The 24,830-nt window shown below is 29.4% G+C and overlaps 2 protein-coding genes across 3 annotated transcripts in view; both read right to left on the reverse strand.

Moving 5' to 3' along the window:
• The window catches only part of Ino80 (chromatin-remodeling ATPase INO80), a 177,895-nt gene that overhangs the window by 14,627 nt on the left and 138,438 nt on the right, over window positions 1-24,830 (reverse strand). The window lies entirely within an intron of this gene.
• On the reverse strand, window positions 14,957-16,021 carry LOC142220453 (uncharacterized). The gene has a single exon (XM_075289605.1). It carries the CDS (start codon window positions 15,879-15,881, stop codon window positions 15,033-15,035), a length of 849 nt encoding a protein of 282 aa, XP_075145720.1. The 5' UTR covers window positions 15,882-16,021; the 3' UTR covers window positions 14,957-15,032.

Raw genomic sequence — 24,830 nt, forward strand, 5'->3', positions numbered from 1 at the left:
AACGGAAGTAAAAAAAGGGAATACAACGGAAAAATTTGAAGTGAATAAAAACCGTTACAATAAAAATGAAAAGTTTTTCCTACATGTTTCCATTTTTTAAGAAAACATTTGGCTGACACACAAATCGTAGAAGGAAACAACGATCCCATAATACAATGTTGCCAATAACATGCTGAGTCTCAATACATCATCAACCTAAAGAAAATAAAATACAGACTGCTACTGTCATTTTTTTTTTTAATTTTGATTTCGTTGTCATTCATTCATTGTTGTCCCAATCATCATTATTGGTAATCTGATAATTTTGTAACTCTTCTACATCCAATGTAGATGTGACAAAAATACCTTTGGGTTTTCAGGTGGCCTTACCATCAGAACTGCTCAACGGAAAGCCCCCTCATCGGCGAAAACTAAACAAAATAAAGACATGTTAGTAAATACCAAGTCCAAAACTCTTGGAGCAGCAATACCACCGACAGCCAAATTTCATATAGAAACGGAAAAACCAAAAAGGAGGCAAAATTAAGGGATGTCGTTTAGGAAATTGGATGAACTTTTGAATTTCTTTGCCTGATTTATAATTTAATTTTAATGGTTTTTATAATTTATATTTAATTTATTCTTAAAGAAAAGTACTGTGGAAATTAGAAACGAAGTTTGTTTATACTTAAAAAAAGTCAACTTGGATCTAAAGATATTGACTTTTCCTCTAAGGATTTTGATATTGGTTCTGAGCCAAAGATGCGGCTTCTTAAAAAAAAAAATTTTTTTGGGACCTATCTAACTTTAAATTTAGGATCAATAAAATTAAATTACGATACAGATCTCATTTGTCATTCCCAAAATATTAATGAAGCTATACACAAACAAACAAATTCAAATTGTAACAGATACTTCTATGTTAAAAATATCTTAATTAAAAACAAGTATATACGGCCGTAAGTTCGGCCAGGCCGAATCTTATGTACCCTCCACCATGGATTGCGTAGAAACTTCTACGAAAGACTGTCATTCACAACCGAATTACTTGGGTTGTGGTATCTTAAACCTTCTTAACATCGTTTTCTAAATTGTGAGTTAGTCCATACGTGGTATATATTAGACAAAAAGTTATGTATAGTTAAGTCTACAAATAATTACGAATCGGTACGTAGAGAGCCAGAATTGAAATATGGGGGTCGCTTATATGGGGCTATATACAATTATGAACTTGATATGGACCAATTTTTGTGTGATTGGGGATCGATTTATCTGAGGGCTATATATAACTATAGACCGATATGGACCTAGTTAGGCATGGGAGCCACCGTGGTGCAATGGTTAGCATGCCCGCCTTGCATACACAAGGTCGTGGGTTCGATTCCTGCTACGACCGAACACCAAAAAGTTTTTCAGCGGTGGATTATCCCACCTCAGTAATGCTGGTGACATTTCTGAGGATTTCAAAGCTTCTCTAAGTGGTTTCTCTGGAATGTGGAACGCCGTTCGGACTCGGCTATAAAAAGGAGGTCCCTTGTCATTGAGCTTAACATGGAATCGGGCAGCACTCAGTGATAAGAGAGAAGTTCACCACTGTGGTATCACAATGGACTGAATAGTCTAAGTGAGCCTGATACATCGGGCTGCCACATAACCTAACCTAACCTAACCTAGGCATGGTTGCTAACGGCATATACTAGCACAATGTACCAAATTTCAACTCACTCGGATGAAATTTGCTCCTCCAAGAGCTCCAAAACCAAATCTCGGGATCGGTTTATATGGGGGCTATATATGATTACGGACTGATATGGACCACTTTTGGCATGGTTGTTTAATATCATATACTACCACCACGTACCAAATTTCAACCAGATCGGATGAATTTTGCTTCTCCAAAAGGCACCGGAGGTCAAATCTGGGGTCAAATCTGGGGATCGGTTTATATGGGAGCTATATATAATTATGGAATGATAGGAATCAATTCCTGCATGGTTGTTGCATACCATATACTAACATCACGTACCAAATTTCAACCGAATGGGAAGAATTTTGCTCTTCCAAGGGGCTCCGGAGGTCAAATCTGGGGATCGGTTTGTATGGGGCCTATATATAATTATGGACCGATATCGACCAATTTTTGCATGATTGTTAGACACCATATACTAACACCATATACCAAATTTCAGCCGGATCGGATGAAATTTGCTTCTCTTAGAGGGTCCATAAGCCAAATCGGGGGATCGGTTTATATGGGGGCTATATATAATTATGGACCGATGTGGACCAATTTATGCATGGTTGTTAGAGACCATATACTAACACCATGTACCAAATTTCAGCCGGATCGGATGAAATTTGCTTCTCTTAGAGGCCTCGCAAGCCAAATTTGGGGATCCGTTTATATGGGGGCTATACGTAAAAGTGGACCGATATGGTCCATTTGCAATACCATCGGACCTACATCAATAACAACTACTTGTGCCAAGTTTGAAGTCGATAGCTTGTTTCGTTCGGAAGTTAGGGTGATTTCAACAGACGGACGGACGGACGGACATGCACAGATCGACTCAGAATTTCACCACTACCCAGAATATATATACTTTATGGGGTCTTAGAGCAATATTTCGATGTGTTACAAACGGAATGACAATGGTGGAGGGTATAAAAAAAAAAACTTTAAACCAAAGATACAAAATACTCAAAAGTAAATCTTAGCCTATATGTGAAGCGATTTTATCTTCAATCTAAGAATTTCATATTTCAATTATTTTAAGGACGATTTCTTTAAATCAAAACTGGTTTCCTTTACTGTAAGGAAAATTTTCTTAGTCCAAAAGGAGGGACGAAAATTTCCAAACTTTGCGTAATAAATTTAATAGAAAATATTTTTGAAGCAAAGATTATAAACTTATTAAGATTATAAATTAAAATTTCATATTTTAAAGAAAATTGTCTTAATTAGTGTGTAAATTGTGTGCCCTTTAGGTTACGTAACCTTTAATACCACGTAAATATGCTTTCCAGTGTTGTTTCCCCTCGCCAGAGCTGATGGCCACGGATGACTACAGGTGTGCACATGAGTTTTTTTTTACTCAAGCTTACCCACACTCACTGTGGAAATTTTTTTCTTACGCACGATATTTTTGGTAGGACTCATACTGAGACTACTCAGTACTCAGTTTTGCTGCATACGTGATCATGATTAAAATCGAGAGTATTATTGGAATTAGAATGGGAAATTTTGGAGTTTTCTTCAAAATCCCAAAAATCCCTACCATCCTTATTGACTTCCCTTCAATGCAATTGTAAGGAAAGGCTAACTATGACGATGTCAACCACTAAAAGCCCCTCTTTTCCATCTAGCCTTCCTTCCTACCATCCATCCATTTATCCATCAAAAGACGATTGACCGAAATACATACAAATAAAAACACAAGAAAATCGAATTCGGATTTCGAATCAAATCAAAAACCACGGTAAAGCATAAAAGAAACATTTTTTCGTAGCTGCCACAAATACGGAATACATGTCGATGTACATACCAAACTGAAACCTCACAACAACTAAAAAAAACAACAACAACAAATAAAGTGGAATTCTTCAAATAGCACAGCGAAAATAAAACAAGACCAACTAAAGAAAGAAATAAAATTGGGTACCAAACCAAATTCAAAACCGACGAAAAATCACTATAACAAAACATCGTCCAAGACGACAACGACAATAACAAAGCATAAAATTATTGATAAAACTTATGACAAGATACAATGAATAAATGAATTGGCTTGACTCGTTTTTTTCCGGCGATGAACAGTGAAGCCTAGATTTTATAGATTTGCATAATAGTTTGTTTTCATTACACTGAAAAAAAGCATATTCGGTTCCAAAGATTTTGTCTTTACTTTAAAAAAATTGGTATTGATTCCGAGCCAAAGAAGCGGAGAATACAAGTAAGGATACTTTTAAGACACAATTCTCTTTTAAATTTAAGTTTTGTGTACTTGCTTCTAGGAAGCAAATTTTAATTTTTCGCTTTCTCAGCTTTTTTTCTTCATATGCTATCAAAGTCCTTTAAAAACGAGTTAACGGCAACTTTATTTTCCAAATTAGGGCTCGCCTTCCAGTAGAAATTATGCTATGTTTGAAGTAAAAAACTTCTTTAAAATAAAGTTTTGAAAAACATGTCCTATATTTGAACGATTTTTTGCTTTGTAGTCAAGATGCAAAAAGACAACAAATTTAAAGACAATTTCATTAAATTTAAAGAATTTTTCTGAATTATTAAAGTCAAGTTGACCTTAGCCTATAAATTTTTTTCTTTCATGTTAAGATACCCATATTTAAGTCAAATCACTTAATTATAAGGACAATACGACTTCATTGAAAAGTTTATCGACTTGTGGGCAAGGAAAACAACTTTATTTTAGAGAAATGCGTCTTCTATGCTAAGCAGAATTTGTATTCGTATTTTAAAGACATGAAATCTTTGACCTCACGACAATATTGTTTTCAGTGTAGAAGTAATGATTTAGGAAAAATCTACCAAATAACGGGTTGGCTGAAAAGTCCCCGGTCTGACACATAGATGGCGCCGCTAGTGGTCATATCATTCATCAATATTTGGATATGCGGAAGCTCTGTGCAAAATGGGTGCCGCGCGAGCTCATATTTGACCAAAAACAACAACGTGTTGATGATTCTGAGCGGTGTTTGCAGGTGTTAACTCGTAATACACCCGAGTTTTTCCGTCGATATGTGACAATGGATGAAACATGGCTCCATCACTACACTCCTGAGTCCAATCGACAGTCGGCTGAGTGGACAGCGACCGGTGAACCGTCTCCGAAGCGTGGAAAGACTCAAAAGTCCGCTGGCAAGGTAATGGGCTCTGTTTTTTGGGATGCGCATGGAATAATTTTTATCGATAATCTTGAGAAGGGAAAAACCATCAACATTGACTATTATATGGCGTTATTGGAGCGTTTTAAGGTCGAAATCGCGGCAAAACGGCCCCATATGAAGAAGACAAAAGTGTTGTTTCACCAAAACAACGCACCGTGCCATAAGTCATTGAGAACGATGGCAAAAATTCATGAATTTGGCTTCGAATTGCTTCCCCACCCACCGTATTCACCAGATCTGGCCTCCAGCGACTTTTTCTTGTTCTCAAACCTCAAAAGGATGCTCGCAGGGAAAAAATTTGGCTGCAATGAAGAGGTGATCGCCGAAACTGAGGCCTATTTTAAGGCAAAACCGAAGGAGTACTACCAAAATGGTATCAAAAAATTGGAAGGAACTATGTTGAATAATAAAAACGAATTTTGACAAAAAATGTGTTTTTCTTTCCGGGGACTTATCAGCCAACCTGTTATTAATGCTGGGCTGTATTAAAAAAATTTCAGACAAAATTTTCTATAGAAAAATGATAGACATTTCTCTTCCATTTTAGAATTGCTCGGACCAAATAGAATTTGATCGATTTTGACAAAATTTCTACAGAAATAAAATTTTGCAAAAATTTTCTATAGAAATTACATTTTCAAACTTTTTTATAGAAATAAAATGTTTAACAAAATTTTTATAGCAAAAAAAAAATCGACAAAATTTTTAAATTTTTCAATAGAAATAAAATTTTTATAAAAATGTTCTATAGAAATAAAATATTGCAAAAATATTTTATAGAAATAAAATTTTGCAAACATTGTCTACAAAAATAACATTTTTCAAAAGGTTTCTTTAGAAATAAAATTTTGCAAAATTTCAAAAAATTTTGAAGTCTATAGGGCTGTGCCCAAATAAATTTGACAAACATCTTTTCCCCTGTTGGTTAAGCTACACTTCTAGTTTTGTCAATGCATGGTTTGAAGCTGAAATCAAAAACAATAATGACTGAAGAATAAACCAACAATAACAAAACAAAACGAATGAAGTAAGAGGAAGCACGCTCAAAATAAACCCAGTCAACTGCACTTAAATCGATGATTTGATAGTGGTAAAGAAAAAGATATATGTTTGTACCAATTTATTTCGGCATAAGCCGGCTATCGTAAACCTTTTTTCGGAAGGTTCAAGCGTGGTTCACTTTGGGTTTATTGAACTGCCTGAATTTATTCTGATAATTGGTTGATAGTTTTGCTGCAAGTAGAGGATGCTGATGAGGAATGTGGTAATTCCGAAACGTGCGTCCATCGAACCATTTTGCAGTCTATAGGGCTTTGCCCAAATAAATTTTATAAACATTTTTTTCTCTGTTCCTTAAGCTACACTTGTAGTTTAGTCAATGCATGGTTTTAAGATGAAATCAAAAACAACAATAATGATTGAAGAATAAACCAACAATAACAAAACAAAACGAAATAAAATTTAGCAAAAATTTTCCATGGAAATAAAATTTTGACAAAATTTTCTATAGAAGTAAAATTTTGCCAAAATTTTCTATAGAAGTAAAATTTTGCCAAAATTTTCTATAGAATCAAAATTTTCCATAAAAATAAAAATACAAAAAGAGAATTTTGCAAAAATTTCCTTTAAAATCTTGCAAAAATTTTCTACACAATTTTCTATAGATATAAAATTAAAACAAAAAAATGCTATACAATTTTTCTATAGAAATACAAAAATTTTTTATAGAAATAAAATTTTCCAAAAATTTTTTATAGAAATAAAATTTTGCAAAATTTTTCTATAGACATTAAAATTTCTATAGAAATAAATTTTTCCAAAAATAGAAATAAAATTTTGCAAAAATCTTCTATAGAAATAAATTTTTGCAAAAATTTTCTATAGAAATAAAATGTTGATAAAATTTTCTATAGAAATAAAATTTTGCAAACATTTTCTATAGAAACAAAATGTTGCTAAATTTTTCTGTATACATAAAATTTTGACAAAATTTTTCTATAGACATAAAATTTTGACAAAATTTTTCTATAGACATGAAATTTTGACAAAATTTTCTATGAAAATAAAATTTTGACAAAATTTTCTATGAAAATACAATTTTGACAAAATTGTCTATGAAAATAAAATTTTGACTACATTTTCTATGAAAATAAGATTTTGACAAAATTTTTTTATAAAAATAAAATTTTGAAAAAATTTTCTATAGAAATAAAATTTTGACAAAATTTTCTATTGGAATAAAATTTTGACAAAATTTTCTATTGGAATAAAATTTTGACAAAATTTTCTATAAAAGTAAAATTTTGACAAATTTTTATAGAAGTACAATTTTCACAAAATTTTCTATAGAAGTAAAATTTTCCATAAAAATAAAATTTTGACAAAATATAAACAAGATTTTCTATTGTAATAAAAAAATGGCAATAGGTGGTAGAGCAAAATGCTACATGTCGGGTTGAATTTAAGTTTGAATAGGAATACGAAAAGACGTTTTGAACTGCACTCCACAAAAAGTTTACTTGGATCCAATGATTTTGACCTTCCCTTAAGGATTTTCGTATTGATTCCGAGCCAAAGATGCGGCTTCTTTAGAATAAAGAAATTCTTTAGCGACCTATCTGCCTTTAAATCTAGGACCAATAAAATTAAAATTAGGATACAGATCTCATTTATCAAATTTTCATTCTCTTTTCGCAGTTTATTAATAAAGGTACTCGGGAGCCGCCGTGGTGCAATGGTTACCATGCCCGCCTTGCATACACAAGGTCGTGGGTTCGATTCCTGCTACGACCGACCTCATTAATGCTGGTGACATTTCTGAGGGTTTCAAAGCTTCTCTAAGTGGTTTCACTGGAATGTGGAACGCCGTTTGGACTCGGCTATAAAAAGGAGGTCCCTTGTCATTGAGCTTAACATGGAATCGGGCAGCACTCAGTGATAAGAGAGAAGTTCACCACTGTGGTATCACAATGGACTGAATAGTCTAAGTGAGCCTGATACATCGGGCTGCCACATAACCTAACCTAATAAAGGTACTCACGTACAGACAAATGCCAGTTTAAAAATCCACATTAAAAATGTTTTCTTAATTCCCAAAAAAAAAAAAACACTTTAAACCAAAGAAGCTAAATCCTCAAAATAAGTCTTAGCCTATATTTGAAATTTTTTTTGTAATCTAAAGTTTCAATATTTCAGTTAATTTAAGGACAATTTGTATAAATCAAAAATGTGTTTCTTTACTTTAAGGAAAATTAGCCTTAATTCAAACACATGCGACTTTAACGGAGGGACGCAAATTTACAAACTTGTGTCATAAATTTAATGAAAAAAAAATTTTGTAGCAAAGATTTTAAACCTATCTTTAATTAAAATGTCATTATTTTAAAGAAATTTGTTCTTAATATTTTGTAAATTTCGCATCCTAAAATTTAGGTTGCGTAATCTTTAATATCAGGTAAATATTTTTTTCGGTGTACCCAAAGTATCTTTTTCTAGGAAAAATTTCTATGAATCTTTAGTATAAAAGAAAGTTTTAATATATGTTACAAAAATGTCTATAACACGATTTTTTCTGTGTATGTATGTTTTTAGAAACACTGAAAAGCAAAAGAAATTTCTAGAATTTTTATAAAATTTTAATAATTTAGAATTACGAAAGGTTTTTATACAAAGTTAAAAAATGCTTTATCATTTTTTTAAGAAATCTTATAGAAAAATATTTTTAATTTTGATATAAATATGAGCAAGGTTCCAATGTAACCTTATTGATTGTAACTAATGGTGCTGTTGAGGAAATTCAATAAAATATCTCTCTAACATGGCCAAGAAAAATTGGAATGAATGACTAGAAAAACAAACAACAAAAAAATATAAACAAATTTAGTATGTATGTTAAACCGCAAAGAAGTATTTTTCGGTTGATGCAAAATCAAAAAAACAGTTTTTATGGTAATCACAGGGATTTTTCTTTCATTTACTATGCAGGCCTCGATACCGTATTTGTTGTCGTTGTGTTCGATATTTCATTAAAATTGAACATGAAATGGCAGGTTGTATGGGGAAGTCACCACCAAGTAAGTCGACAAAAAACCAGGCAGACATACATATAGTCATTCAATATTTCCAGAAGGAAGCCGACCTCATCATGGATGATGGATTGAAGACTAAAGGTAGTAGGTTATGGTCTAAGAAATATCAAATAGTTTGGAATACTGTAGTAACCCCTTTAAGTTCACCTTTCTTGGTTACAGGTAGTAATTGTAGGCAGTTTTTCGTAGTAGTGAATTTGGTTGACGGGTAAATGGTGAGCGTTGTTTGTATAACAACCTAAAAACCAACAGCCAAAAACGACCTATCAATATGGTAATAGAAAAGTAATAAATTGAATACTAAAGATAAATTTAAATTGTGGTAAAACATGATGTTTGTTGTTGCTGCTGGTGGTAGTGTTGACTGCTCCAACAGCGGTAGTGGTGGTTGCTTATGGGTTACCATAACCAAATCAAACATCCATAACTTGGTCTGAGGTAGGCAATACTCATGATTGCAGAATTGGTGAATGAATCGTTATACTCTATTCTTATAAATCCATACAACACGAAAAAAATTTCGCTTTTTTTTTGTAAATATGATCAAAAAAGCCAAAAATCAAATGTCTACACTAAATGTTAAGATTTATGTTAATTTTAATTAGAGCCATTATTATTTATTGACAATCAAAGCTATTAAACCTAATAGAAATGATCTAAGGAAATTGCCAGTTAACATGAACTAACAACATCTGTACCTGCTGCACTATACTCTGACTACAGCAATAAATGGCAGACAGCCATCAAAGAGACATCGCCAAGAGAAGGGAAATAAAGACATAATTTCAAATTGGCTCAAATTGTTGGGTGAAAATGTCAGTTTTATTTAGTGGGAAATTAAACAAGATAATCTTTAAAAACTTCACGAAAATTCTGTGGCAGTCTATAGGAAAAATTCTGAAAGTTCATAATGAAAAAAAAAATATATATAAAAATTGTTGATTATAAAAAAATTCTATTTTTAGAAAATAAAAACAATGCAATTTTTTATTACAAAATTTAATCCATTCAATTTTTTTTAATATTCCACATAATTTTTAATATCAATAAATATATGAAACCTTCTATAGAAATGTGTTATTAGTTTTTTTTGAAAAAATTCAATTAAATTTTTTATAGGAAATCTATGACAATTTTATATTAAGTATTCTATCACATTTTTTATAGGAAAAAAAACTTTATGAAATCTTTTATAGAACAAGTTCTAGAGAAACTTTCGAAACAAACAATTCTATGGAATTTTTTGAAGCAAAATATCTATGAAATGATTTATGAAAACAATTCTATGAAATACTTTATGAAAAAAATCGACGAATTTTATTAACAAGTCCCCGGTCTGACACATAGATGGCGCCGCTAGTATTAAATGCATATTATTTTTATATAGTACCAACCTTCAAATGATTCGTGTCAAAATTTGACGTCTGCAAGTCAACTAGTTTGTGAGATAGAGCGTCTTTTGTGAAGCAACTTTTGTTATTGTGAAAAAAATGGAAAAAAAAGGAATTTCGTGTTTTGATAAAATACTGTTTTCTGAAGGGAAAAAATACGGTGGAAGCAAAAACTTGGCTTGATAATGAGTTTCCGGACTCTGCCCCAGGGAAATAAATAATAATTGATTGGTATGCAAAATTCAAGCGTGGTGAAATGAGCACGGAGGACGGTGAACGCAGTGGATGCCCGACGAAAACATCAAAAAAATCCACAAAATGATTTTGAATGACCGTAAAATGAAATTGATCGAGATAGCAGAGGCCTTAAAGATATCAAAGGAACGTATTGGTCATATCATTCATCAATATTTGGATATGCGGACGCTCTGTGCAAAATGGGTGCCGCGCGAGCTCACATTTGACCAAAAACAACAACGTGTTGATGATTCTGAGCGGTGTTTGCAGCTGTTAACTCGTAATACACCCGAGTTTTTCCGTCGATATGTGACAATGGATGAAACATGGCTCCATCACTACACTCCTGAGTCCAATCGACAGTCGGCTGAGTGGACAGCGACCGGTGAACCGTCTCCGAAGCGTGGAAAAACTCAAAAGTCCGCTGGCAAAGTAATGGCCTCAGTTTTTTGGGATGCGCATGGAATAATTTTTATCGATTATCTTGAGAAGGGAAAAACCATCAACAGTGACTATTATATGGCGTTATTGGAGCGTTTGAAGGTCGAAATCGCGGAAAAATGGCCCCATATTAAGAAGAAAAAAGTGTTGTTTCACCAAGACAACGCACCGTGCTATAAGTCATTGAGAACGATGGCAAAAATTCATGAATTGGGCTTCGAATTGCTTCCCCACCCACTGTATTCTCCAGATCTGGCCCCCAGCGACTTTTTCTTGTTCTCAGACCTCAAAAGGATGCTCGCAGGGAAAAAATTGGCTGCAATGAAGAGGTATCGCCGAAACTGAGGCCTATTTTGAGGCAAAACCGAAGGAGTATTACCAAAATGGTATCAAAAAATTGGAAGGTCGTTATAACCGTTGTATCGCTCTTGAAGGGAACTATGTTCAATAACAAAAACGAATTTTGACAAAAAATGTGTTTTTCTTTGTTAGACCGGGGACTTATCAGCCAACCGGTTAAGGCTAGGCAAAATTTTTTTGGAAATACTCAAATTGGAACTCCCATGGAAGTAAACAAGCCAAACAGCACAAGCTCAAATCCCTGCTAAGGTAAAATTTTAAATTTTATTTTCATAATTTTTAGGAAAAAAACGTTATCGGCTTCAGCACGCCGATAACGCTTTTTGGCCGAATGTGGAAGCTGTTAACGATTCTTCTGTCGAGCTCTACTTCAGAATGATCACAAGATTCGAAAGTTCAGGTTTTTGAAAAGGATTGACTTTAAAGTAAAAAACACGAGATGACAAGTAAATTTCTATAAAATATTGTGAGAATCCGGTATTATAACGGTCATTTAAATGGACCTCAAAGAACGCCGTGTTTATGCAGATCTTTGAAAATTGGATACCTCTCAGAATACGACATATGGGTGGAATTTCCACTTCACATTTTTTTGACAAATTCTGCTTGGATGAGAGTCCCATGCCCTGTTCCCACTCGAACCAAATAAAATTTACCAAATTTGGAGAAAATTATAACAAAAAACTACCTAACAAAAAAATCTTATTTTGTCAAAATTTTATTTCTATAATCTACTTTGTGAAAATTTTATTTCTATAGAAAATTTTGACAAAATTTTATTTCTACAGAAAATTTTGTCAAAATCTTACTTTTAATAGAAAATTATGTAAAAATTTTATTTCTATAGAAAATTTTGTCAAAATTTTATTTCTATAGATAATTTTGTCAAAATTTTATTTCTATAGAAAATTTTGTCAAAATTTTATTTCTATAGATAATTTTGTCAAAATTTTATTTCTATAGATATTTTTTGCAAAATTTTATACCTATTGAAAATTTTTGCAAAATTTTATTTCTATTGAAAATTTTTGCAAAATTTTATTTCTTTTGAAAATTTTAGCAAAATTTTATTTATATAGAAAATTTTGCAAAATTTTATTTATATAGAAAATTTTGCAAAATTTTATTTCTATAGACAATTTTATCAATATTTGATTTCTATAGAAAATTTTGTCAACATTTTATTTCTATAGAAAATTTTGTCAAAATTTTATTTGTATAGAAATTTTTGTCAAAATTTTATTTCTATAGAAAATTTCGTAAAAATTTTAGAAAATATCAAACTTTTATTTCTATAGAAAATTTGTGAGGAGGAATATTTTATAAAACGTCAAGAATTCTACCAATCTACCAAACATTAAAAAATCTAGAAAATTTTATTTCTATAGCAAATTTTGTCAAAATTTTATTTCTACAGAACATTTTGTCAAAATTTTATTTGTAAAGAAATTTTTGTCAAAATTTTATTTCTATAGAAAATTTTGTAAAAATTTTAGAAAATATTATCAAACTTTTATTTCTATAGAATATTTGTGAGGAGGAATATTTTATACGTTATCAGCCAATCTGTTACAACAGTTTTGGATGAAAAAAATATCTATAATATTTTTATTGACAAAAGCATCTATAACACACCAGCAAAAAATGGAAGTTTTTTTAAAGGCTCTAATTTAAAAGCACTTCCAAAAATGTCCTCCCAAAGATGTTCTATATATTCACCTCACAGGAAGTTATTTTAATAAAATTTTTTTATAAATTGCTTTTTTCATATTTTAAAGGGTTATTTGAACTTTTATTGTTTCAAATAGGTTAAAATAATAATATGGTATAAATTATTTAAATTTTATCGAAAAAAAAAATCTAAATCCATTGGAGAATTATTTTTTAAAAGATTTTATGTCAAATGTTACAGACAAAATATAACAAATTCATTTCTAAAACACTGAATTCGGATCACACTTTAAGAAATGATGCAAATTCAGTACAACGACTGTTGAAATGGTGAATATCCGTCCTATGCCACGTCACCACTTTCGGATCCAACAAGAACATTTTCACTACTTTTTTGGCGACGATGTTATGCTGGTATTTTGTACTAGAAAAAGTCTGTGAAATTTTTTATATAAAACGTTCTTTGAAATTTTTTATACAATAAATTCTACAAACTTTCTTATAGAAACATTCTACGGAATGATGAGAAAGTTAAAAGAAAATCTATCATTTTTTATAAAAAAAATTATGAAATTTTTTATAGAAAAAACTATGCATTTAGAGGAGACTATGGAATTTGTAATTTCAAATACTCACAATTTTTTATTGAAAAAAATGTATGATATCTTTACTGAAAAAAATCTTTGAAATTTATTATAGACAAGAATATGTTATACGAAATTTATAGACAAAAATATATGAAATATTTAAAGAGAAAAATTTATGAAATGTTTTATAGAAAAATTGTATGAAATTTTTTAGAGAAAATTTTCCAGTAGAAACACTATGAAAATTTGTACTATCAAATACTCTGAAATTTTTTATTGAAAAAAAAAAGAAAGTTTTATAGAAAAATTTTATGAAATTTTTTTATAGACAAAAATTGATGAAATGTTTAAAGAGAAAACTCTATGAAATTTTTTAAAGATAATATATATGAAATTTTTTAAAGAGAAAATTCTATTTAAAAAAAATTATGAAAGTTTTATAGAAAAATTGTTTGAAACTGTTTTATAGACAAAAATTTATAAAATATTTAAGGAGAAAAGTCTATGAAATTTTTTAAAGGGAAAATCTATGAAATTTTTTAAAGAGAAAATTATATTAAATTTTTTGTTTTCTTTATTTTAATCGACCTTTTTAATTGTCTTGTGTAAATCAGTAACTAATCAAGCTCGAGGTCATTTTTATTAAAAAAAAAATGTTTGAAGTTTTTTTAGAAAAAATTCTACGAAATTTCTATTTAAAAATTTTATAATTATATTTTTTCGTAGAAAATATTCTATGAATTTTTATAGTAAATTTTCATGAAAATTCATTTTTATTGAAAAAAATGTTTGAAGTTTTTCTAGAAAAAATTCTATGAAATTTCTATTTAAAAATTTTATAATTATATTGTTTGCGTACAAAATATTCTATGAATTTTTATAGTAAATTTTCATGAAAATGTGTATAAAAAAAACTTTTATGAAATTTTCTATAGTAACAGTTTTTATGAAAAAATCAAAAAAGTTTTTATGGAAAAAATTGTATAAAAATTTGGCCTATGAAATTTTTTATAGAAGACTATGAAATATTTTATAGAAAAATTCCATGAAATCTTTAGAGGAAATTGATTAATATATTAAACTATGAAATTTTTGATATCAAATAGTCTGAAATTTGTTATTGAAAAAATTTTATAAGAATTTTAATTGAAAAAAAATTTACGAAGGTTTTACAAAATATTTCTACCAAATGTTTAATGAAAAAATTCTATAAAAATGTTTATTAACTTTTTCATAGAAAACTTCCTATTAAATTATTTATAGAAAATTTCAAAGCAAATTTTCAAAAATAAAAAAATTCTTAATTTGTTATGATTTAACAACAAACTAAATTTATATTGAAAAAAAGTTCATTTCCCTAAACAGCCATGGACTTAAGAATAGTAAAAATAATCTATGACTGGACGATAAATTGGTTTGGCCAAATATTCCAAACGTCTCTTGTGTTCCCTCCATTGACGCGAAGACATACGTCTTCTTGGTGCTACATATTCTTCAGGCTTTTCCGGTATGGGACAATGTTGCTTCTGTGGTGGCACATCTTTAGGTTTAGCTAATCGTAGAATATTTTCGGTGGGATTATAGGTAAATACCGATGGTCTGAGGGGAAATCGTAATTGAGACCAAAAGTCGATTTCCAATTCATCATGTTGAAAATCTGGTGGAACATCTGGTGTTGCGAAAGGACGTCCACGTTCCTTTTTTGGTGGTCTTTTGGGATTAAGTTGAGGTATAAAAGCGAACACGGGTTCTGGGGGATATTCATATTTACTACGCCGTTTACGAGGCCTAGCCAGTGTTTCTGCACGCTCCATTAGCTCTTCATAAGAGACACGCTCTTTAGGTTCTTTGGTTTTTTTGTCGTCGGTTTTATCGACACGTTTCTTTACTTTGGGTTCATACATAGGTTTGGGAGCTGCATTTTTGGCAGCCCAATTGTAAAATCGTACCCAATCCCTTCGAGCCATGGGACCACGTTTAGCCCATCGTGTGGGTTCCCGTCTTATGGGTTTTGCAAAATGATACCGCTTAGGTTGACTATTTTTCTCTATCCATTTCTGAAGGTGTTCAGCAAGAGAGTAAAATGGATTTCTTATATGACTCACAACGACCTCCTCTTCTTGATGAGGAATTTGCTTGACGGATTTTGAATTCCCTTGAATGCTAACCTTACCTTTGGCCTCACTTGCGGACACTTTGCTTGGAGTTTTGATTTTAGCCATTTGGATGTGGAATTTATTTGACAAAAATAATTTGATGAAAAAAAAATCAAATTTAGGGATATTGGAAATTTGTATGAAAATGACGTCTACGCTGTTTGAAATTTGAAATTTTTAACATATAACAAGTGACAATACGTTGATGTAAATTTCAGAGACTAAACAATGATATCAAACGTTGGATTTCTTTGAGCTGAAATTTTCTTTATATGCGACGAAATTGTCTGTTCCAAAAAGCAAAAATACATAAGATTTCAACGAAATTTGCTATAGAAATAAAATGTCGACGAAATTTGCTATAGAAATAAAATTTCGATGAAATTTTCTATGAAAATAAAATGTCAATCAAATTTTCTACAGAAATAAATTTCGATGCAATTTTCAATAGAATTAAAAATTTCGATGGAAATTTCAATAGAAATAAAATTTCGATGAAATTTCTTATATAATTAAAAATTTCGATGAAAATTTCGACGAACTTTTCTATAGAAATAAAATTTCGATTAACTTTTCTATAGAAATAAAAATTTCGACAAAATTTTCTAAAAAATAAAATTTTGTCGAAATTTCCTATAGAAATAAAATCTCGATGAAATTTTCTATATAATTAAAAATTTCGATTAAATTTTCTATACAAATAAGGTTTTGATGAAATTTTCGAACGAAATAAAATTTCGACGAAATTGTCTATAGAAATAAAATTTCGACGAATTTTCTGTAGAAATAAAATTTCTACGAAATTTTCTAAAGAAATAAATTTTCGTTTTTGTTTGTTTTTTTTTCTGATAATTGATAGTTTTGCTGCAAGTAGAGGATGCTGATGAGAAATGTGGTAATTCCGAAACGTGCGTCCATCCGGTCAAATTTCTTTTGGAAATAAAATATCGACCAAATTTCTTGTAGAACGAAAATTTCAACGACAATTTCTATAGTTAAAAATTTCGACGAAATTTTCTAAAGAAATGAAATTTCGATGAAATTTTCAAAAGAATTAAAAATTTCGATGAAAATTTCTACAGAAATAAAATTTCGATGACATTTTTTTTTATAGAATTAAAAATTTCGATGAAATTTTCTATAAAATTTATTTTATTATTATTTCGGCTTGAGGTCCTTTTTAATAAAAAATCCTTTTTACGATTTTTGATTACTTGTTAACTTTATTCTCCAATATTTCGACTAACATCGTTAGTCTTCGACGGGGATCTACATAAATAACAAATATTAGTACACAATGTACGTGTAACACAAACAATTTATATTTACATTAAAGTATTTTTAGGAAATAATCAAAAAATTGTAGAGAGTGATTACGTCTGCTTTTTAGAAAATTTGATTGCCAACTAAATATGTCTGCGTCCGTGTTTTTTTATGATGTATCTATACATTTGAGAACATTTATCTGTGTCTGTTTTAAAGTTTAATCTCTTCTCGCTGGGAACGTCGGTGATATAAAGCATCTCTAAGGTATATCGTCGGAACGGATTACTCTCTTGCACTAATACATCTACATCGTCAAAATTCGGGCTGTGTCCAGTTTGTGTACAGTGGGTTGCGAGTGCCGTCTTTTGATCCAATGACTTGACAGATTTGTGGGATGAAATTCTCGCCTTTAATTTAGTTCCTGTAGTACCAACATATACCTTTTGGCATATGTCGGACCCGTCTCCATTACATTTTATTTTATTTGGTATACTAAATTTGATTTGTCCTCCTTTTTAACTTTTGATTTTGTTTTCCCATAGAATTGGTCCATTGTATTGTGCGTTCTGAAAGCGAGTTGAATCTTGTCCTTGTCATAAATTTCAGAGTTTTTGAATCTTTCGGAGAAACCAGGTATAAAAGTGACATTTCGATGAAATTTTCTATAAAATAAAATTTCTATGAAATATTCTATAGAAATAAAAATTTGGTGAAATTTCCTATAGAATTACAAATTTCGATGAAATTGTCTATAAAATAAAATTTCGACGAAATTTTCAATAGAAATAAAATTTCGATGAAATTGTCTATAGAATTAAAAATTTCGATGAAATTGTCTATAGAATTAAAAATTTCGATGAAATTTTCTATACGAATAAGGTTTTGATAAAATTTTCGAACGAAATAAAATTTCGACGAAATTTTCTACAGAAATAAAATTTGGGCGAAATTTTCCGTAGAAATAAAATTTCGTTTTTGTTTTTTATTTCTGATAATTGATAGTTTTGCTGCAAGTAGAGGATGCTGATGAGAAATGTGGTAATTCGGAAACGTGCGTCCATCCAACCATCTTGCAGTCTATAGGGCTTTGCCCAAAAATTCACAAACATTAATTTCCTCTGTTGATTAAGCTACTCTTGTAGTTTAGTCAGCGCAATGGTTTTAAAGCTGACATCAAAACAACAAAAATAAAATTTCGACGAAATTTTTTATAGAAATAAAAATTTGGTGAAATTTCCTATAGAATTACAAATTTCGATGAAATTATCTATAAAATAAAATTTCGACAAAATTTTCTATAAAATAAAATTTTGATGAAATTTTCTATAAAATAAAATTTCGATGAAATTTTCTATAGAAATAAACATTTGATGAAATTTCCTATAGAATTACATTTTCGATGAAATTATCTATAAAATAAAATTTCGACGAAATTTTCTATAGAAATAAAATTTCGACAAAATTTTCTACAGAAATAAAATTTCGACGAAATGTTCTATAGAAATAAAATTTCAACGAAATTTTCTATGAAATAAAATTTCGACTAAAGTTTCTATAGAAAAAAAAAAATTTCGAGATATTTTTCTTAAGAATAGAAATTTTCGACAAACTTACCGATAGAATTAAAAATTTCGACGAAATTTTCGAAGAAAAAAAATTGACAAAATTTTTTATAGAAATAAGATTTCGGTAAAATTTCCTTTGGAACTAAAATGTCGACCAAATTTCTTGTAGAACGAAAATTTCAACGACAATTTTTATAGAATTAAAAATTTCCACGAAACTTTCTATAGAATTAAAAATTTCGATGAAAATTTCTATAGAAATAAAATTTCGATGAAATTTTTTATATAATTAAAAATTGCGACGAACTTTTCTATAGAAAAAAAATTTCGATGGAACTTTCTATAGAAATAAAATTTCGATGAAATTTTCTAAAAAATAAAATTTTGACGAAATTTTCTATAGAAATAAAATCTCGATGAAATTTTCAATAGAAATAAAATTTCGATGAAATTTTTTATAAAAAAAAAAAAATAAAAAAAAATTGACAAAATTTTGTATAGAAATAAGATTTCGGTCAAATTTCCTTTGGAAATAAAATGTCGACCAAATTTCTTGTAGCACGAAAATTTCAACGACAATTTCCATAGAATTAAAAATTTCCACGAAACTTTCTATAGAATTAAAAATTTCGACGAAATTTTCTAACGAAATGAAATTTCGATGACATTTTTTTTACAGAATTAAAAATTGCGATGAAATTTTCTATACAATAAAATTTCGATGAAATTTTCTATAAGATAAAATTTCGATGAAATTTTCTATAAAATAAAATTTCGATGAAATTTTCTATAAAATAAAATTTCGATGAAATTTTCTATAAAATAAAATTTCGATGAAATTTTCTATAGAAATAAAAATTTGGTGAAATTGTCTATAAAATAAAATTTCGACGAAATTTTCAATAGAAATAAAATTTCGATGAAATTGTCTATAGAATTAAAAATTTTGATGAAATTGTCTATAGAATTAAAAATTTCGATGAAATTTACTATACGAATAAGGTTTTGATAAAATTTTCGAACGAAATAAAATTTCGACGAAATTTTCTACAGAAATAAAATTTCGACAAAATTTTCCGTAGAAATAAAAATTTTGGAAAAAAATTCTATAGAAATATTGAGAAATCATTGAGCTTAACATGGAATCGGGCAGCACTCAGTGATAAGAGAGAAGTTCACCACTGTGGTATCACAATGGACTGAATAGTCTAAGTGAGCCTGATACATCGGGCTGCCACATAACCTAACCTAACCTAACCTAACCTAACCTATAGAAATAAATTGTTGACGAAATTTTTATAGAAATAAATTGTCTTTAGAAATAAAATGTTGACGAAATTTTCTATAGAAATAGGATTTCGACAAATTTTTTTATGGAAACAAAATTTTGACGAAATTTTCTATAGAAACGGAATTTAGAAAATTCGATATAATTTTCTATAGAAAGAGAATTACGATGAAATTTTCTATAGAAATAAAATTTTGACTTCTAGTGAAATGAAAAAGAAACCACCGTGGTGCAATGGTTAGCATGCGCGCCTTGCATACACAAGGTCGTGGGTACGATTCCTGCTACGACCGAACACCTCAGTAATGCTGGTGACATTTCTGAGTGTTTCAAAGGTTTTCTAAGTGGTTTCCCTGCATTGTGGAACGCCGTTCGGACTCGGCTATAAAAAGGATGTCCCTTGTCAGTGTGCTTAACATGGAATCGGGCAGTACTCAGTGATAAGAGAGAAGTTCACCATTGTGGTATCACAATGGACTGAATAGTCTAAGTGAGACTGATACATCGGGCTGCCACCCAACCTAACCTAGAAATAAAATCTTGACAAATTTTTCTATAAAAATAAAATATTGACATCATTTTCTAAAAATATAAAATTTCGACGAAATTTTCTAAAGAAACAAAATAAAATTTCTTAATATTTTTGACGAAATTTTTTATAGAGATTAAATTTAGAAGAAATTTTCTATAGTAATAAAATGTTACAAATTTTTGTATAGAGATAAAAAGGAAACATTTAATCATTTAATAAAAACAAATCGAAAAGTTTAGTACACGATTTTTTTACATTTTCTTTCCAAATAAAAGGTGCAAAGGGACTACTAATCAGATAAAAATACTAGTGCATTTATATTGAGACCTAAAAATATATACATTTTGTTCTAATTTGACATAGTCCCTTTGTCTGTCTCCTTATGGAAGCATATCTCCTTATAAGCATCTGTCTCCTTATAACATTCTTAAAAAGATGCCTTAGTACTCACTTTAAATATATAAATCTTGTTTTTTTAATTTTATTTTTTGTTTGTTTATTTTCTGTTTTTTTTTTTTAATGTTCCGTAAACTAAAAATTAACAGTCTCAGTATTTCCGCTTAGTGATCGTATGGCTCTTATTTGCCTCTTGAGATCCTTTTGGGGTTTATTTGGTTGTGGTTTCATTTTCCATGGTTGTGTTGTGGTTTAAGTGTCATTTGAGATATTGGATAATGTGTCAATTTCACACGTGTTACCCCAGGACATTTTTTATGATTTTTTAGTTATATGAGTAAGTGTTAAATAAATGAAAAAGAGTCGTTGAAACAAGGATACAAAATTTTTTTACTTTGTTATGGGGAGCAGTACATCTGCTGCATTGGAGTGCATTTGGAGGGTGCTACTTAAACAAATGTTAAAAAAAACTTATGATTCAAAATTAAATGAGCTGAATAATGTCGAAGTACTACAAAATAAATATAAAAAACCAAAATAGAAAGACTTTGTATTTGCGGTGAACAGCTGATATATGCGTTAGATCTACATAAGTGGATATTTTAACTGTAAATTTAAATTAATTCTTTAGAATTATTAATAAATTATGCAAAATATGAATTCAGTAAATCTTGCTGTTAAGATTCTCTAAGGCTGGTTTGTTGGCAGTATGGTCCTTAAGGGCCACTTAAAAAAACAACTTCATTTTTCATTCATCTGTATCAAATATTTATATAAAATGTCCATTAATTCCAACATTTATTTTGATTACGAATTTTATTATAAACTAAGCATAGAAAAAAACATAAACAAAACAACAAAACAGAATATTCCATATGTATACATTTCAAATGTAAAAGATCCAATTAATTTTTCAATATCTTGAGAATAGTTCTCCAGAATTCCAGTTAAACATATCTTGAATTTCCAATGAAGGTATGAAATAGTTTCAATGCATTTTCTTATAACATTTAACCAATTTTTAATTGAAGGGGTATCTTGAGAACTTTTGAAAGTTTGAATTCACAACTCTAAAAGTATATAAATAACAAAAAAAATCAAAAAGTTTATTTTTTTTTTGTTAGAAAAAGTTAGATTTTATATGCGTTATATGGAAAATTCCTAAAAATCAATCAGATCATTAACTAATTGAAAGTAACTACTTAATATTTTGTTAATTTATTATACAAGAATTGTACAAAATATTCATTGAAATGTAACAACAACAATTCCGTTTGTAATACATATTGCAATGGAGACCTTTAACCATACATAATTGTGAATTTTGTGAAACATTTAAAATTCTCTCCAAATAAAAAACCAACACTCCCATTTAACAATGTTTCTGTATACTATGTCGTACAGTATTAATTACAAAGTTTGTTTTTTGTTAAACATATTTTTTTTTTGGTACTACACTAAACTGCTAATGAAAAAATTGAACTTGTTAACAAATAGTTTTCTAATCATTAACAAACTTCATAACATACTCTCAAATGTAGTAAGAGAACAATAGGCCCAATAGGAAAAAGGAATAAGAGTAATATTTAAGGTGAGAAATGACACAATTCTATAAATGATAGAGATCTCGTAAGTAGATAGCCTTTAGAGCTAGTACTTCATTCAACTGTTTCATGTCAAAAGCGCCTTTCACTTTTTTTTTTACTAAACACATAAAACAATTCTTCTTAGTCACATTACCTATCGAGTCTATTTTTTATTGTAAAATGTCAACTCTCAAAGACTTCAGAAATTTTAACAAAATAATTTAACAGCAAATCAAACAATCATTAATTCATCATAATGGTAATAATAATTATTACAACAACCACAACTGACAACATCAGTGGAACAAAACAAACAGATAACAACAATCAACAACAACAACTGCTAGGACCAGAAGCAACAACAACAGCAACAATGGCCACAACATTACTTAATTTGTTGTTAACCATGAAGTTCAGCAATCGGTCTGCGAAGCACTGTGTACACAACACTTTTGCGAATACGATAAAAAAAAATGAAAATATACAGTAGACTAGATAAATTAAACTTAACTCTAAATTAATAATCTAAACTAAAATTACATTAAACTAAATTAATTAAAATTTACTTCACATAACTAAAATTTAACTTTAAAATAAACCAAAAGTAAATCAAATAAATGGAAAAATATAAATTAAGTTAACTTTAAAATAAATTTTAATACGACAAACTAAAATTGAATTATTTAAACTAAAGTTAAAATGTATTCAATTACAATTTTTATACTAAAATAAACATAAGGTAAAATAATTTTCTTTTCAAATAATAAAAATTACCTAGTTAAATTAACCCTCTAATGTCCAATCCCGCCTTTAGGCGGGCTTCAGTTAATAAGAAAGCTTTTAGTAAAACACACCTTAAGACAGCAAAAATGGGTAAAATGAAAAGAAAACTTAGTTTAAACTGTTCAAGAGGCTTTGCAGCATATACTGAATTTTACCGTATAATTTTTTTTTATTTAGTTTTCTTGCATTTGTGTCGTTAGCATTGAAAATTTAATCAGCTGGCAAAAAAATGGGACATTAGAGGGTTAAAACAATAAAGAAAATAAATTCATCATTCAACGAACTTGCTTTGATCTTTTTTCTTCGTGTGCTATCAAACTTAAATTCAGATCCAAATTCAATTAGAAATTATGTTTATAGTCCAAAATGTCTTTAAGATGAAGTGTTGAAAGAAATCTCCTGATTTTGAACGCTTTTTTGCTTTGAAGGCAAGACACAAAAAGTCAACAAATTTAATTTTGAAGAATATTTCAGAATTATTAAATTCAAGTTGTCCTCAGACAAACAAAATTGTCCTTCATGTGAAGACACCTAGGTTTAAGTCGAATCACTTTACTATAAGGACAAAACGACTTAATTGAAAAGAAACTTTATATCAGAGAAATGCGTCTTCTATGCTAAGCAAAATCCTACTACACTGTTAAAAATATTGTCGTCAAGACAACGCTTTCACGTCCTTAAAATACGAAAGCCATTTTAGTGTATATAAAGATTTTGTCTTGCCCACAAGTTGATGAACTTTTCATTGAAGGAGCTTCGCCCTTGAAGTTAGGCGATTCGGCTTTAAACAAAAAAATTTAAAAAAAACAAGTAAGGAAAGTCTAAAGTCGGGCGGGGTCGACTATATTATACCCTGCACCACTTTGTAGATCTAAATTTTCGATACCATATCACATCCGTCAAATGTGTTGGGTGCTATATATAAAGGTTTGTCCCAAATACATACATTTAAATATCACTCGATTTGGACAGAATTTGATAGACTTTTACAAAATCTATAGACTCAAAATTTATGTTGGCGAATGTACTAGGGTGGAACACAATTTTAGAAAAAATATATGGGAAACATTTAAATCTGAAGCACTTTTAAGGAAACTTCGCAAAAGTTTATTTATGATTTATCGCTCGATATATATGTATTAGAAGTTTAGGAAAATTAGAGTCATTTTTACAACTTTTCGACTAAGCAGTGGCGATTTTACAAGGAAAATGTTGGTATTTTGACCATTTTTGTCGAAATCAGAAAAACATATATATGGGAGCTATATCTAAATCTGAACCGATGTCAACCAAATTTGGCACGCATGCTACAATGCTAATTCTACTCCCTGCACACAAAAAAATTTCACGAACATTTTTCCAATTAAAATTTTAATTGAGTTTTAAAAAATATTCAATTAAAAATTTAATTGATTCAACAAATTTTTTAATTGAAACAAAAATCAATCACAAAAATAATAGTATCAATTAATTTTTTAATTGGATCAATTAACTTTTTAATTGAGCTTCAATTAATTTTTTAATTGATACTATCATTTCTGTGATTGAAGACATTTCAATTAAAAACTAATTGGATCAATTAATTTCGTGATTGAATCA

Source organism: Haematobia irritans, chromosome 1 (genome assembly GCF_050003625.1).
Source record: "Haematobia irritans isolate KBUSLIRL chromosome 1, ASM5000362v1, whole genome shotgun sequence".
Taxonomy (NCBI): domain Eukaryota; kingdom Metazoa; phylum Arthropoda; class Insecta; order Diptera; family Muscidae; genus Haematobia; species Haematobia irritans.

Coding starts and splice junctions, on each gene's coding strand:
- LOC142220453 (XM_075289605.1), bottom strand. CDS start 15,881: ATGGCTAAAATCAAAACTCCAAGCAAAGTGTCCGCAAGTGAGGCCAAA.